Source organism: Panulirus ornatus, chromosome 65, assembly GCF_036320965.1.
Source record: "Panulirus ornatus isolate Po-2019 chromosome 65, ASM3632096v1, whole genome shotgun sequence".
NCBI classification, from domain to species: domain Eukaryota; kingdom Metazoa; phylum Arthropoda; class Malacostraca; order Decapoda; family Palinuridae; genus Panulirus; species Panulirus ornatus.
The window spans coordinates 6515637-6531732 of NC_092288.1; the positions used below are offsets into that span (position 1 = coordinate 6515637).

The 16096-nt window shown below is 39.3% G+C and overlaps 1 protein-coding gene across 11 annotated transcripts in view; it reads right to left on the reverse strand.

Moving 5' to 3' along the window:
- Positions 1 to 16096, reverse strand: part of LOC139746393 (uncharacterized) — a 79015-nt gene that overhangs the window by 35695 nt on the left and 27224 nt on the right. For 9 of the 11 annotated variants that reach the window (XR_011712144.1, XR_011712145.1, XM_071657603.1 and 6 more), the window contains exons 5-6: positions 15750 to 15998; positions 11549 to 11632 (exon numbers count right to left, since the gene is read on the reverse strand). Coding sequence is in view for 9 of the 11 variants with exons in the window: in XM_071657603.1 (XP_071513704.1) it covers positions 11549 to 11632; positions 15750 to 15998 (333 nt within the window). In the remaining 2 variants the exon portion in view is untranslated. The remainder of the gene's footprint in view (positions 1 to 11548; positions 11633 to 15749; positions 15999 to 16096) is intronic. The other 2 variants (XM_071657602.1, XM_071657599.1) reach the window with 1 other exon arrangement.

Here is a 16096-nt window from a genome sequence, read left to right on the forward strand (position 1 = left end):
TGAGAAACTGCAGAAGCTGGTGACTGAGTTTGGTAAAGTGTGTGAAAGAAGAAAGTTAAGAGTAAATGTGAATAAGAGCAAGGTTATTAGGTACAGTAGGGTTGAGGGTCAAGTCAATTGGGAGGTAAGTTTGAATGGAGAAAAACTGGAGGAAGTAAAGTGTTTTAGATATCTGGGAGTGGATCTGGCAGCGGATGGAACCATGGAAGCGGAAGTGGATCATAGGGTGGGGGAGGGGGTGAAAATCCTGGGAGCCTTGAAGAATGTGTGGAAGTCAAGAACATTATCTCGGAAAGCAAAAATGGGTATGTTTGAAGGAATAGTGGTTCCAACAATGTTGTATGGTTGCGAAGCGTGGGCTATGGATAGAGTTGTGCGCAGGAGGGTGGATGTGCTGGAAATGAGATATATATATATATATATATATATATATATATATATATATATATATATTTCTTTTTACTGAATTATCAAATTCACTGACTTAACAGGCATTTCTCTAATTCTCTATTCAGAAACCTCTTGATGGTAAAGGTATTTGTGTACTGTAACAAAAGACATCCCATTTTACATTTCAAGTAACTCTTTTGTCTTGAAAACTTATAAGGTCCACTTATATGAATTACAACCTTGGCAATATACAAACGTTTACCTCAGCATCATATTGGAACAGAAGTCTTCCTATCACCACATATCATCAAGCAGTAATGAAATCCTCCACTGCACAAACCACTTAATAATATTAATAATTCAAGATCAAAGTAACAATGAGACAGAGAATTTACCATAACGACATGGGAAATTACTTACACAGTAATGATTGCTGATTCACCTCCTGTTAAAATAATTCTGTGCAACACTAAATAACACAAGATTGTAATTACCAATTTGTACAGTAAGGGGAAAGAGTCCTGCACTTATAAGACCCATTTCTTAATACTTTCTTCACACATACTAAGTTTTTTTGATGATCATCATGTGCTAGCCCTGCCTAATGGAAAGGCTAGCACATGATGATCATCACAGTTTAATTTACAGAAAAGAGTAATAGTCATGTGGCCTTTGTCGTCTTTTCCTAGTGCTACCTCGCACTCATGCGGGGGGAAGGGGGTTGTCATTTCATGTGTGGTGAGGTGGCGACGGGAATGAATAAAGGCAGCAAGTATGAATTATGTACATATGTATATATGTATATGTCTGAGTATGTATATATATGTATACGTTGAAATGTATAGGTATGTATATGTGCATGTGTGGACGTGTATGTATATACATGTGTATGTGGGTGGGTTGGGCAATTCTTTCGTCTGTTTCCTTGCGCTAACTCGCTAATGCAGGAGACAGCGACAAAGTATAATAAAAATAAAATAATAATAAATAAGTCTGTTCTAATGTGGCAAATGACGGGGGTTAGCAACCTATTCCTGTGTGGCAGGGTAGACACACAACTGGATGAAGGCAAGCAAGTATGAATATGTATATGTGTATATATGTATATGTCTGAACATGTGCATGTATATGTGTGTAAAAGTTGATATGTTTATGTAAGTATACATGCATGTATGGGCGTTCATGTATAAACATGTGTATATGAATGGATGGGCCATTCTTTGTCTGTTTTCTAGCACTACCTCGCTGATGCAGGAAACAGCAATTAAGTATAATAAATGAATAAATAATACATAAATTGCAGTAGGTCATGTGGTGCATGTGATCTAGTATCTGCTGATAAATATGAAACACGAGAGGTCCCAAATTGGACATATTGTTCCTTCTTTCCTCGAGATAATCAACAAATAAATAAATCTTTTTTCATACATGCTCACCATTTCCCATGTGAGCAAGGATTAGGAGGCTTAATAATACTCCAAGCTGCTAAGATGATGTATGATTTTCAGGCTTAGTTCTTGGGTTGCATGATTTAAATGAAGACACAACTGTGCGCTTGGTGGGGATGACATTTCCCTAGCATTAACTTTCAAGTCATCAACAATAACCTGTGAGTTGTTACAACTACAATGAGGGAGATGACACAGAGAGAAACTAGTGATGAGATTCATGCAACTCTAGTTGCTGGCTTGCAGAGTCTGGGAATCGACAAGCAGCAGATCTACACCTTGGCAATACATAACGATCGTAATGTCATCAAGGTAGGATAACTCAGGCAAAACCATGAGGAAAAAATGGCAAAGGGCAATGCAGAAGGTGGTAAATGTGACGATGATGATAAAAATCACTGTTGGTGAGAATTGTATAAAATATGACAAGGTTGATCAAAAAATGTTGGAGGAAGCGTAAAGTAGTGTCAGAACAACAGCTGATGGCACGATAATTGTTCAGTTTGTTAAACAAACCCTTCAGCTCAGTGTGCATGACATCATTAGAGATAATGACCACCTTACAAAGCTGCTTGTTAGAGTTTGCAAGATGGTGAACAAAGCACACAAAGAATATGAGGTTGTTGTTCAAGCAAAATTGAAAGGTGCTGCCAAAATTGGATGTGAGACCCAGTTAACAGCAAGCCATTCCTGGACCAAATGGCACTCACAAACGAGTCTCCTGCGGGGAAGTATCAAGGATCTACTGCAAAGTTTGAAGCCAGTCCACAAAACCACAGTAACATTTTAGCTAAGGAATCTTTGCAAGTACTTAAGAAAGATATTACTAACTAAAGATACCAGAATCATCTCAACTGCTATATTCAAGGCAAGGCTTTATGCAGTACAACTAGATCCCAAGTTCCCATGCCTTCTCAAAGAATCACATAAGATTAATGTCAAAAAGCACCACAGTGCACTGTGGAAGAGGATATCAAAGTTGGATATAAAGAGTAAGATGATGGGGGTTGCACAGGTGCAGGAAAATGAGAAGTATTCCTCAGATGGGAGTAAAGGCATAGATTCAGATAGCATCAAAGACCTTATCAATCAACTACAGACCACGAATAAGAAGAGAAAGGCTTTGGAGATGGCAAGTGCAAATGGATATGGAATCAAGAAAATTGCTGAAGACTTTGACACACTCCATATTGACTCAAGGAATGATCTGTTTAAATGGAGGTAAAATGTTTCAAACCAAGAGGTTAAGAAACTGGCCAAAGTGGCAGTGTCACTTCCAGTCATGTAGGAGAGTGTTCAGCAGACAATTTCTTGTTCGCAATATATCCATGATGAACTTAAGACTAGAATGTTCCAGCAATGTAACACTTAGGACTAAAATCAAAATTTATGTATGTAAACTGTAAGAAAAAGCTTCTGGCCATAGGCTACATATTTCAGAATTTGGAGAGGAGAATAAAAAGCAAAAAGCTAGAATACATTTGCTTTTGCTTTTATCCTCCTTTTCTCTCTTTTTGGGGTATGATATTAGGTACAATATCATGGTAAGATACTTTACCATAATAGTATATTGAGAAACGTACTTACAGGTATGGTATGATATTTCTCCCCAGTTTGAATTAATAAAAGAGACATAATATTGTAATGACAACCTTGGTGTCCACTGGGGACAAGAATAGTGTTTGACAGCTCCTGGTAACAGAGACTTGGTAAAAAAAAGTTTCTTTCATTCTATTGAGTTTGTTTTCTTATTATTTTCTTACTTCATACAAAGGCACAGTATTGATAGCATATAACATAAACTATGAAATACTACACTTTTCACACTAGACCTCATTTTGAGGGAGATCGGTTACCAAGTATGGCAAGAATAAGGAAGGATTTGTTTGTTTCCTTACACTGTAAACTGTACTCTTATTTCATACACAGATATGGCATTACTAGTGAAAAACATGAATATAAGCAAACATAATACAACAGATACATATACAGGTACGAGATAAAGTGACCTGCATGTATAAGAAGGATGTTGTAGGAGCCATTTCTCTGAAAATATTCTAGGTATTTACATATAACCTGTAATGAAGTTCTCCATTTCACCAGGATTGCAAAGAGAAAATCAGGCACTCCTGTTATATGATTTCTTCTTATATATAAGAACATGCCCACTGGGGACACTTCTCTTTCCTTCTAAAACAATCCGTCACTAAAATCGCTTGCTCTGTAAGTCACTTATTTCTTCACAATTTTCATTTTATTCTTCACTTTCCACACCAAATAATACTTATCATAACTGTTCCCAGAAATTTAGTTCATCCTAAAACCTACATACTTTCCATGTCATCACCAAGCAAGCATGACCTTCAGTGGGACAAACATCCACTTATGATGGTGGCTGTGGGGGGTACTGAAGACAGCAGAATGCTTCAAGCACCCTCCTAGTGATGGAAGAAGTCTGTACAGGATATTAACCGACTGACTGTGGCTACTCTACATATTCAGTGTGCCCCCAACATGGCATTCTTCAATTATCATAACCAAGTAATTTGTTTTGTTGTAGCATTCGAAAGAGCCTTTTCCTAAAAATAATATCATAATATACATAATGACATAGTAGAACATTACTTACCTGTGTGGTGAGCTTATCGAATGAATAAATGTTCTGGCCACAACACTGTTAGACATACAATGTATCCCTCCTCAAAGCATAATGTAAACACATTCCATACACAATACTGTTATCATGTTGAAATTTCTATTTATGTAAATATTTTTTCATGCCTGTTCACTGTTGTCTGCGTTTGCAAAATAGTGCTGTACCGTATACAGACAAAGATATGGCCTCATTTGATCACATCCACTCCTTAGCTTTCATGTGCAATACACTAAAACTATTCCCATACCCACAACCAGGCCCTACAGACCTTTCCATGGTTTCCCCGACTGCTTCACATGCCCTAGTTCAGTCCAATGAAAGCATAAAGCCCCATATAAAAATCACTCCAATTCACTCTATGCCATACACATCTTACATCCTCCTGCATGTTGAAGCCCCAAGCATTTGAAACCTTTTCCACTTTGTCCTTCCATATCCAATTCGGTCTTCCCACTCTCCTTGTCCCCTACATTTCTGAAACATATACCCTCCCCATCCATTTCTTCATACTTGCTCTCTTCTTATGTCCAAATCATTTCACCATACCCTCTTCAGCTATCTCTACCATACCCTTCTTATTACCACACTTCTCACCTAACCTTTCACTCTTTACTAAATCAACCTTCCTCAATATTATGTATTGTCCTCAAACATCACATTTGCCCTCCTTTGAGCACTGTTCCCATGAGTTCAAGCCTAGCATTCATAACACTATCAGGACTACTATACCATCAAACATGCCCACCTTTACCATCACAGATAGTGGCCTCTCTTTCCACATATTCATTAATGTGCCCAGGACCTTCAATCCCTCACCACCCTATCACTCACTTCTGGTCCCTCGTTTCCATTGGCTGCCATATCCACTCCCAAGTATCTAAAACACTTCTCTCGATTTTTCAACTCAAATATCAACTAACCTGTCTCTTTGCTCCCTTGTACATAGTACGCTTGCTTTTATTCATATTCAGTCTTATCCTTCTCTTTCACACACTCTCCCTTACTCATTAGCCATGCTCAGCAGTTTTTCATTAAAATCAACCCTAGGGGCTGTGTCATCAGTAAACAGTAACCGACATCTCCCAAGTCCACCTACTCCTGACAAACTTCAGACCTACCCCTCTTACCAATAACCATGCATTCACCTCTTTCACCATCCCCACCAATAAACATATTGAATAACCAAATCAAAATCATACACCTCTGCCACAAACCCACCTTCACCTGAAACCACTCGCCCTCCTATCTAACTACTTGCACACACAACTTATTCTCACGAAAAAATGCCTCACTGCTTCTAGCAACTTTCCATGCACCCCATTTACACTTATCATCTTCCATACAGCATCTCTATCAACCATATCATATGCTTTCTCCAGATCCAAAAATGCAACATATGAATCCTTCTGTATCTCTAAGTATTTCTCACAAAATCTTCAAAGCAAACATCTGATAAACACAGCCTTTATCACTCCTGAAACCACATTGCTCCTCCCTAGTGTGATGCCGTACAAGCCTTCATCCTTTCAGTCACCTCTCTCCCATACAACTTACACTCAAACTTATCCTGAAATCTGAACATTCACCTTTATCCTACTTGCCTTTTTATACAATGGCACTCGAAAAACATTCTGCCAATACTTAGACACCTCACCATAAGCCATACAGACACTGAAAATCCTAGCCAATCATATGACAATAGTCAACCCCTTTCTGAAGTAATTTTACTGCAATACAATCCACTCCATCTGCCTTGCCACATTCTATCTTATGCAAGGCTTCCACCACCTCTTCTCTTTTCACCACACCATCTGCACTGACTCATTTTACATACCTCCCTTGCACAAACACCCTACATCTGCCATTCTAGCATCAAACACATTCAACAGTCCTTTACAGTGCTTACTCCATCTCCTCTTTACTCATCTCTGCCAGTTACCACAGCACATTTGCCCCCCTTAAATGATGTTCCCATCTGTTCTCTTTATTTTCTCACACTTTTCACCTCCTTCTAAAACATGTTCTTGTTTTCCATGAGTTTGCTGATAATCACTCACTCCAATTCTCATTTGGCCTCTTTTTCAGAATTTGCACCTTCCTCTTGACCTCTTCCTGCTTCTTCTTGTGCAGCTCCCATCAATCTTACTCTTTCCCTGCATGTAATGCCCATAAACCCCTATTTTCTCTTTCTATCCCAAATCAACTTCATCCCACAACTCACTACCTTTTATCATATGCCCATCTCCCATCTCCTGCATACCACACACTTCTTTTACATGTAAGCACTACTTCCCTAAACACCTCCCATTTCTCACACACTCCACTGACTTTACTTACTCTCATCTTTTACCATTCTACACAACCTCTTCAGACAAGCCTCTTTTCCAATCTCATTCACTTTCAAAACCCTTTTCTTATCCATATCATTCCTTTTCCTAAAGCCCCTACGAATCTTTGCCTTTGCCTCCAGCAAGTAATGGTCACCAGATGCCCCTCTCAGCACATTCATAGCCAACAGTTTCTCTTTCATATGCTCATAAATTTGCAAATAATCCAATAATGTCCACTTACCATCTACCCTACTCACCCATAAAACCTTGTGAATGTCCCTCTATCTAAACCAGGTATATCCAATAACAAGTCCTTTTTCAACATACAAGTCTACATGCTGTTCATTATCTTCATTCACATCACTTAATACCCTATGATCCTCAATTATATTCTCATCTGCCACATTATCCACACTAACATTCACATCATCCATCACAAATACCCAATCTTTCGTATCAAAACTGCTGACACACTTACTTAGCTCCTCCTACAGCACTTGCTTCTATTCCTATTACTCGTGTCCCGGTGCATAAGCACTAATAATCATCCAACACTAGTAATACACTTTCATTTTTACTCATCAGTCTAAGACTCACTTCCTCACACTCTGTCACATATTCTTATAACTCCTCCTTCAGCAGTAGTTTCGTCTTCCTTAGACCTCTCTATCATACTAATCCCTGACTTTACCTGTAAGATATTCCTAAGCCATTCTTCTCCCTTATCCTTGAGCCGTTTCCTCCCCTCATATATACCTCGTTTCTCCATCTTCTCATCTTGGTTACACCAACACATACTCAAGCACCACAGCCCTGGCCTTCAAGGAGGATGAGCACTCCCTGCTTGGCTCCTCTTCTGTGTTTTAGAAACTGAAATACATAGGGATCGTTTCCAGCCCCCTACTCCCACCCCTCTTAGTCACCTACAACAAAGAATATGTAGGAAGTATTCCTTCTCCCCTATCCCCATATAGGTACATTTACATTATCTATACATATCTAAATACATTATCCCTCAGCATTTTAATGAATACTGACCAGCTGGGTTGAAAAAATATAAGCAAAGGATGATGACACTCTCTGAGTTGCCATCAATTGTTTCCTGGCTCACTATTGTGCTGTTCATGGTGCCCAGGATTTTTAGATGACCCAGACTGTATATGGTGCACTCTGAGTTCCCTCAGAACATCAGCAGTCAATGGGTTACTGGTACAATATCAACGGGATATTCAAACAGAGGCAGGAAAAGCTACATCAACTGCTGTTGGCTACTGTTTCCTGAAGTTACATCAACTGATGCTGGCTGTTGTTTATGGGTTAAACTTGGTATGCAGTTATGTCTACTGCACTTTTCTCCTCAATGCATACCTTTTGTTACATTCATAGAACATTAAAACAGAGCATCTTCCAAAGAGGGATTCTTTTTATGCCTATATCCATAAATTCAATTATCTATGACTAAAAGCAATGCCTGACACATATATGCTGACAAGTGAAGCAAAAGCCACTTGCTTACACTAGGGAATAAGGATTTTGGAAAAATGATAAAACATCTAAAGAATCCAGGAAAAGTGTAAATACATGTGAGGATTCAGATACACCCCTGAATTTTCCCCAATAAGAATTCAGTAATCTTTGCTACCAAAGAGATATATAAGATCATAAAAGCCAATACACTGTTGTGGTTTTAAAGTAAAAAGTAAAAAAAAATCTCTAAGAGACTGGTCATCTCAAATGTCTCAAGTTCTAACATCAGTGATGACATGAAATTTTTTCTTTCTTTTAACCTGGCAAGGGATGAGTAAAATATGCCTTAGTCAGGGCCATCTTGAGTGAAAGGAATATAAAGTAAGAAAAAATGAAAAAATCAATTCATAAGAGCCCATCTGGTGTTTGTAGACCTGACTCCTACAGGCAGAAACACTATAGGGTGAGAGTTTCACACTACTGCTTAAGGGAAGAAGGTGCTATCATAATGGCCTACTCTTGTTTGGCTGGTTTTCACACAGAAATTATGGGAAGCAGCAACCAGACATATGTCACTGCTCCAATCTTTGGTGTCAAGGAGATTTGCAGACAGCTTATAAGACCAGTGGACAAAACAATACTTGAGAGAGTGCAACAACAGCATAGTGGACAAAGAAGAATCCCTGGAGAGAGTTGATATCTGGGGAATTAATTAGACAAGGCTTCAGATTCCAGAGGCTTATAAAAAAGTGAAATAAGAGCCACCCAAGATGTGTCACCAGTAATCCATAATAGAGGGAACAAAACCCCTGTAGATATGAAATAATGGCTTAAAAAATAATTAAACCTATACATCAGCCCCAGTTTATGGGAAACAGACTCTGTTATGTTGAATATATGGGGTTTCAAGAGTAGGATATGGTTATGCCCAACATGTTTGTTAATGCAAGGATGAGATGTGGCATTTTGAAAGAGAGGGAAAACAAGTGACATCTAGAAGACATGAGCAGCCTTGCATTTCAGCACTACTGAATTTAACCACATTCCTGCTTCTCCATTCCAAAATACTGCACAAGTCTAAAATAAGAGAAAGAAAATGAGTATCAGGGTGTGGATGGGAGAAAAATGAATAGAAGTATGTTGGGTTGATTCATAAACATAAAACTGAGTATGTTCAGGTGCTGAAGAAAGATCATACATGGAGAAAAGGAAGATAGTATGTGATAAGACAGAGCCCTGAGAAGCACCACAGTTGATGCAATAAGAGGCAGAAGTTGTTCCATCAATGACTACAGCAATGGACAAACTAAGGAAGCTATGTACTTGAGAAGTGACAGCAGAAAAGCAAAAGATATCAAGTTTATAAATCACAGACTTGTGCTACACCTTGTCAAATGGTTAGATATGTCAAGAGCCATGACAAAAGATTCACCCAAATCCCTTAAAGAGGAGGATCAGCATGAATAACATGGATGTGATCACTGTAGACCTTGCATTGCAAAAGCCATTTTTGATGATCAAAAAGAAGGGCATGGGATTCGAAGTGTTTTAGAAAGTTAGAGTTTCAGAGACTTGGGGGATAACTTTAGTAAAATAATAAGGCAATAGTTTGATTAAGATTAAAAGTCTCCTTTCGTAGGCATGGATTGCACCACAGCATGCTTCCATAAGGAAAGTAAAGTTTGCATCTTATGATAGAGACAAAATAAACAAGCAAGGATCACAAACAGTTCAGAGACATAGTCCATTAAGATTCAAAGAGGTATGCCATCTATGCCATAAAATTTGTCCACTTGAAGGGAAGTGAAGTTTCATGATTTGATTTGCTATGCCCGTCATAAGGGGTCTATAAAACCATAACTGGAAGTAGGGATGCAGGACTCCATCCCAAGCAAGAGAACCTCTGCTATACTGTCAACACAGCTGGAGGCATCCCAGTCAGTAAAGCAGTGTCTAGTGCAAGAGAAGTCAGTAAAGAAGTTGTGCAAGGATGACCACTGTGCATTTGCAAAGAGCTAGACCTGATGATTCCAGGGAGGATTAGAGTGGGAATGCTTAATTAGAAGAGAAAGAGTTGAGAATGCAGTAACAGAACCCTACCAGAAAAGAATTAATATAAAAATAGTGGAAGAGTAAAAAACAAAAGTCAAGTGCATTGGAGGAGTGATTGTGAATGTCAGGAACTTTGTGTTAAGTATCCAATTCTTTGTTCAACGTCATAAAGGAGGGAAAAATAATAGAGCACAATTCCATGGGGAACCCCCTAATAGGACCTATCCAGTCTTTGTAATGTATGCTGAAATCTTCTTTTTTTCAAACTTGTTTTCTGTTTCCTGCAGCACTGAGGTACCACCAGGAACAGACAGAGAAAAGGCCTCACTTGCTTAAATCCATTCTCTAACTGTCACATAATGCACTGAAACCACAGACCCCCATCCACAACCAGACCCTACAGATACTTTTTGTGATTCCCCTGGTTGATTCACATGCCTTGGTTCAATCCAGTAACAGCATGTCACCCCAAGTATACCACATCACTCAAATTAATTTTATTCATTAAGATGCATTTTGCCATTCTGCACAATCACGCCCCAAGAACTCAAAATCTCATTTATTCCATCCTTCCATCTCCAATTCAGCCTCCTTCTTCTCCTTGTCCCCTCCACTTCTGACAAATATATCCTCGTCAACCTTTTCTCCCTCATTCTCTTCAAATGTCCAAACTATCTTCATCTTTCTCAACCATGTTTTCATTACCACATCTTTCTCTTACCTTATGATTTCTTTCTCAATCATCCCTCCACACACCATATGCTGTCCTCAAACATTTCATTTCTAACACATCCACCCTCTTTTGTACCTTCTCATCTACAGCTCATGTCTCACACCTTTACATTACTTATAGGACCATTATATCTTCAAACATACCCATCATCACCCACCAAAACAGTAAACTCTCTTTTCGAAAACTCCTCAAAGATCCCAAGACCTTTCCCCCTTCACCAATCCTAAGCCTCACCTCAGCTTCCATGGTTCCATTCCCTGCTATGTCCAATCCAAGGTAACATAAACACTTCCCTTCCTCCAAGTTTTCTCTATTCAAACACACTGAAATCATGCCAAAATATATGTTTTAGTATCTAGAGCTTGAAGTTTGCCTCACAACAACAGAAATCTATAAAAGGCTATTTATCAAAAAGTGGCATGTAGTTCACTTTTCCTGTTTTCTTGTTAAAAACCTTTAAATTTACACTCACCATAGCCTGTGAAGATCTTGACTCATCAGAGGGCATCCCCTCCAAGGAAAACCCTGCCACTGAATCCCAGCCAGCCAGTGAATCCTTTAAGAAATAAGAAAACAAAACTTTAAATCACCTTAATCACCACTTTCCAGCACAGCAAGGTATCCAAGTACATACACTTAAAAATATTTATCTTTTCTGCTTCCTTCTGCTACTATAGCTTTCCCTTCTAAAAACATAACTAGCTGGTCCTGCCTTCTCAGGTTCATCCCTCAACCCCACAATTAGGTGTCAAACATAGCTTTCTTGGAAAATCATATTATCCAAGTTACTGATGACTGCAGCTAAATTAATCTTCTGTTTAAAGTATAAAACAAAACCAAGAATATTTACAAATTCATCCAGTTGTTTCCTAAAAAAATCACCTCATGTTTATAATAAAAACTTAAATTTCTTAGGGCCAAAATACAAAAGTGCCACCTAATATACTAATAGTGGTCTTAAATGATTATGCCGATTATGCCAATGCTTATGTTTCTAGAAAAGTCAGTATGAGTGAATCTGGCATAAGGAAATGCATATTTCTACAGCAAAAGTGGGGTTACATTCCCAGCCAATGTTAAAGTCCTCTTCTGATGAAAATTATGTACACTATCTAGTTTTCATGCAGACACCAACATTATAATAAATATCATATATGGCATTATAGTTAAATCATAAATCAAAAAGTCTTTTTTCATACTTGTTCACCATTTCCTGTATTAGTGATGTAGCTCCAGGAACTGACAAAGAAATGGCTTCATTGTCTCACATCCATTTTCTAGCTGTCATATGCAGTACATTGAATACACAGCCCCTATCCACAAACAGACCCCACAGGCTTTTATGTAGTTTTTAACAGCCACTTCATAAGCTCTGGTTCACATCAATGACAGCATGGCATCCCCTGATTATGTCATCATTCCAATTCATTCTAATCCATGTTTACCCTTCACTCACAAGCATGTTCAGGCCCCATCACTCACAATCTTTTGCATACAAATCCTTCCACCTCCAATTTGGTCTTCCTCTTCTCCCTGTCCCCTCCACTTCTGACACATACATCCGCTTTGTCAACCTCTCCTCAAGCACTCTCTCCATTCTTCCAAACCATTTCAGCACACACGGGGTCGACGTGCTGTCAATGGATTGAACCAGGGCATGTGAAGCATCTGGGGTAAACCATGGAAAGTTTCGTAGGGCCTGGATGTGGAAAGGGAGCTGTGGTTTCGGTGCATTATACATGACCGCTAGACTGAGTGTGAACAAATGTGGCCTTTGTTGTCTTTTCCTAGCGCTACCTCGAGCACATATGGGGGGAGGGGGTTGTCATTTCATGTGTGCTGGGGTGACGACAGGAATGAATAAGGGCAGATGGTATGAATTATGTAAATGTGTATATATGCATATGTCTGCGTGTGTATATATATGTGTACGTTGAGATGTATAGGTATGTATACGTGCGTGGGTGGACGTGTATGTATATACATGTGTATGTGGGTGGGTTGGGCCATTCTCTCGTCTGTTTCCTGGCGCTACCTCACTCACACAGGAAACAGCGATTATCATAATAAATAAATAATATAAACATATTTACATATTCATTATACTTGATCACTGTTCCCCCACGTCAGCAAGGTATCAACGGGAAACAGATGAAGAATGGCCCATCCATTCATATACACATACATATACATAAGTGAACATATACATGTATATTTTTTTTATACCATTCGCCATTTCCGCATTAGCAAGGTAGTGTTAAGAACAGAGGACTGAGCCTTTGAGGGAAATCCTCACTTGGCCTCCTTCTCTTTTCCTTCTTTTGGAAAATTAAAAACAAGAGGGGAGGATTTCCAGACCCCCACTTCCTCCCCTTTTAGTCACCTTCTGCGACACGCAGGGAATACGTGGGACGTATTCTTTCTCCATTATCCCCAGGGATATATGCACATGAATATATTCATACTTGCTTGCCTTCATCCTTTCCTTGCACTACCTTGCCCCACAGGAAACAGCATCGCTACCTCGCTTCAGTAAGATAGCGCCAGGAAAACAGATAAAAAAGGCCACATTTGTTCACACTCAGTCTCTAGCTGTCATGTGTAATGCCCTATGCAAGCACTCAGCCAATCCTCAGGCACTTCACCATGATCCATACATACATTGAATATCCTTACCAACCAATCAACAACACAGCCACCACCTTTTTTGATAAATTCCACTGCAATACCATCCAAACCCGCCATCTTGCCAACTTTCACTTCTTCCGCAAAGCTTTCACTACTTCTTCTCTATTTACCAAACCATTCTCCCTGACCCTCTCACTTCCCACACCACCCCGACCAAAGCACCCCACAGCTCCCTATCCACATCCAGACTCCACAGAACTTTCCATGGTTTACACTGGATATTTCACCTGCCCTGGTTCAGTCCACTGAAAGCACATTGACCCCAGTATGCCACATTGTTCTAATTCAATCCATTCCTTGCACGCCTAACACCCTTCAGTATGTTCAGGCCCTGATAATTCAAAAGCTTTTTCACTCCATCCTTCTACCTCCAATCTGGTCTCCTGCTTCTCCTTGTTCCCTTTGCCTCTAACACATATATCCTCTTTGTCAATCTTTCTTCACTCATTCTCTCCATATGGCCAAACCATTTCAATATACCCTCTAATACTCTCTCAACTACACTCTTTTTATTTCCACACATCTCTCTTACCCTTTCATTACTCAATCAAACCACCTCACACCACATACTGTCCTCAAACATTCCATTTCCAACACATCCACCCTCCTCCATACAACCCTATCTATAGCCCATGCATTGCAACCACACAATATTGTTGGAATTAATATTACTTCAAACATACCAATTTCTGCTCTCCAAAAATAACATTCTCTCCTTCCACACATTCTACATTGCTCCCAGAACCTTCGTCCCCTCCCCTACCTTGTGACTCACTTCTGGTTCCATTCGCTGCTAATTCCACTCCCAGACATCTAAAACACTTCACTTCCTCCAATTTTTCTCCTTTCAAACTTACATCCCAATTTATTTGTCTCTCAACCCTAGTGAGCCTAATAATCTTGCTCTTATTCATATTTACTCTCAACTTTCTCCTTTCACACACTTTTCCAAACTCAGACACCAACTTTTGAAGATTCTCACTCGAATTTTCCACCAGAGCTGTATCATACTCGCCCCTCTCTCCAAAACTCTTGCATTTACCTCCCTAACCATCCCATCCATAAGCAAATTAAACAACCATGAGGACATCACACAGCCCTGCCAGAGACCAACCTTCACTGGGAATCAATGACTTTCCTCTTTTCCTCCCTGTTTTTCTCACACACATTATTCAAAGCAAACACCTGATCCAAACATCCTATACCAATTCTGAAACCTAAGCCAGGTACCTATTTTATCAACCAGCCCCTATGAGAGGATGAACAGCTGGGATAAATGTGGGCTGGCTGCTAAACCACATCATCACAATCTCTAGTTCTCTCAAACATACTCTTCTCATTACCATACCACTCTCTCTCTATCGTTCTTTACTCGAACAACCCTTCTTTATATTTATCCCTGGACCTTTTTTCAGGAAAGAGTCCTGGTATAAACCATTCTTCCACCATGTATTGTCCTCAAGTATTTCATTTCCAACACATTCATCCACTTCCATACTTTCTCACCTAAAGCCCATACCTCATATACATGCAACATCATCAGGAACACTAAACCATTAAAAATGCCCATCTTTGCTCTCAATAACAATGCCCTCTCTTTTAACATACTTCCTAGTGCACTCAGGACCTTAGCCACTTTGCCCACTCTATGACTCACTTTAGCTTCCATGGTTCCATTTGTTAATGTGTCCACTCCTATGTATCTAAACACCTCACTTCTTCAAAGTTCCCTCCATTCAAACTCATATTCCAACTGATCCATCTCTTTCTCAGATAAACCTCATAATTTTGCTTTTTTTCCACATTCATTCTCAATCTTCTTTCACACACTCTCCTAAACTCAGACACCACCCTCAAGTTTCTCACTCAAATCTGCCACAAGGGCTTGAAGATAATGCATGCACCATCCTGTTGACAAAAAGGAGTAAACTTACATGAATAACTCAATAAGGAGACAACACGGAAAAAATATCATTAATACTCACTCCCGGTATTGCAGAGGGCCCAGGTACTCCTTGCACCATAATATCTTGCAAGACATTTTGTGGATGAGAGGACATTATCTGAGGGTCATACATGTTCACCCCACTTCCATCTCTCTCATTAACGGAATTAAGAGGGTTATAACTGATGCTTGCCTCTGAGTCTGTCACCTGAGTCACTTCCTCATCCTGTTCATGTTTGGGTTCAGGTACTTCCTCCTTAATAAGTGGCTGCTCATCAAGCACCACCTGCTTAAATGAAAACCATATTAAGTTTAGTATGTGACCCAAATTTCTTATACGCAAAATCAGAGAAATTCTCAGTAAACAATACAATTACTGATATTCTT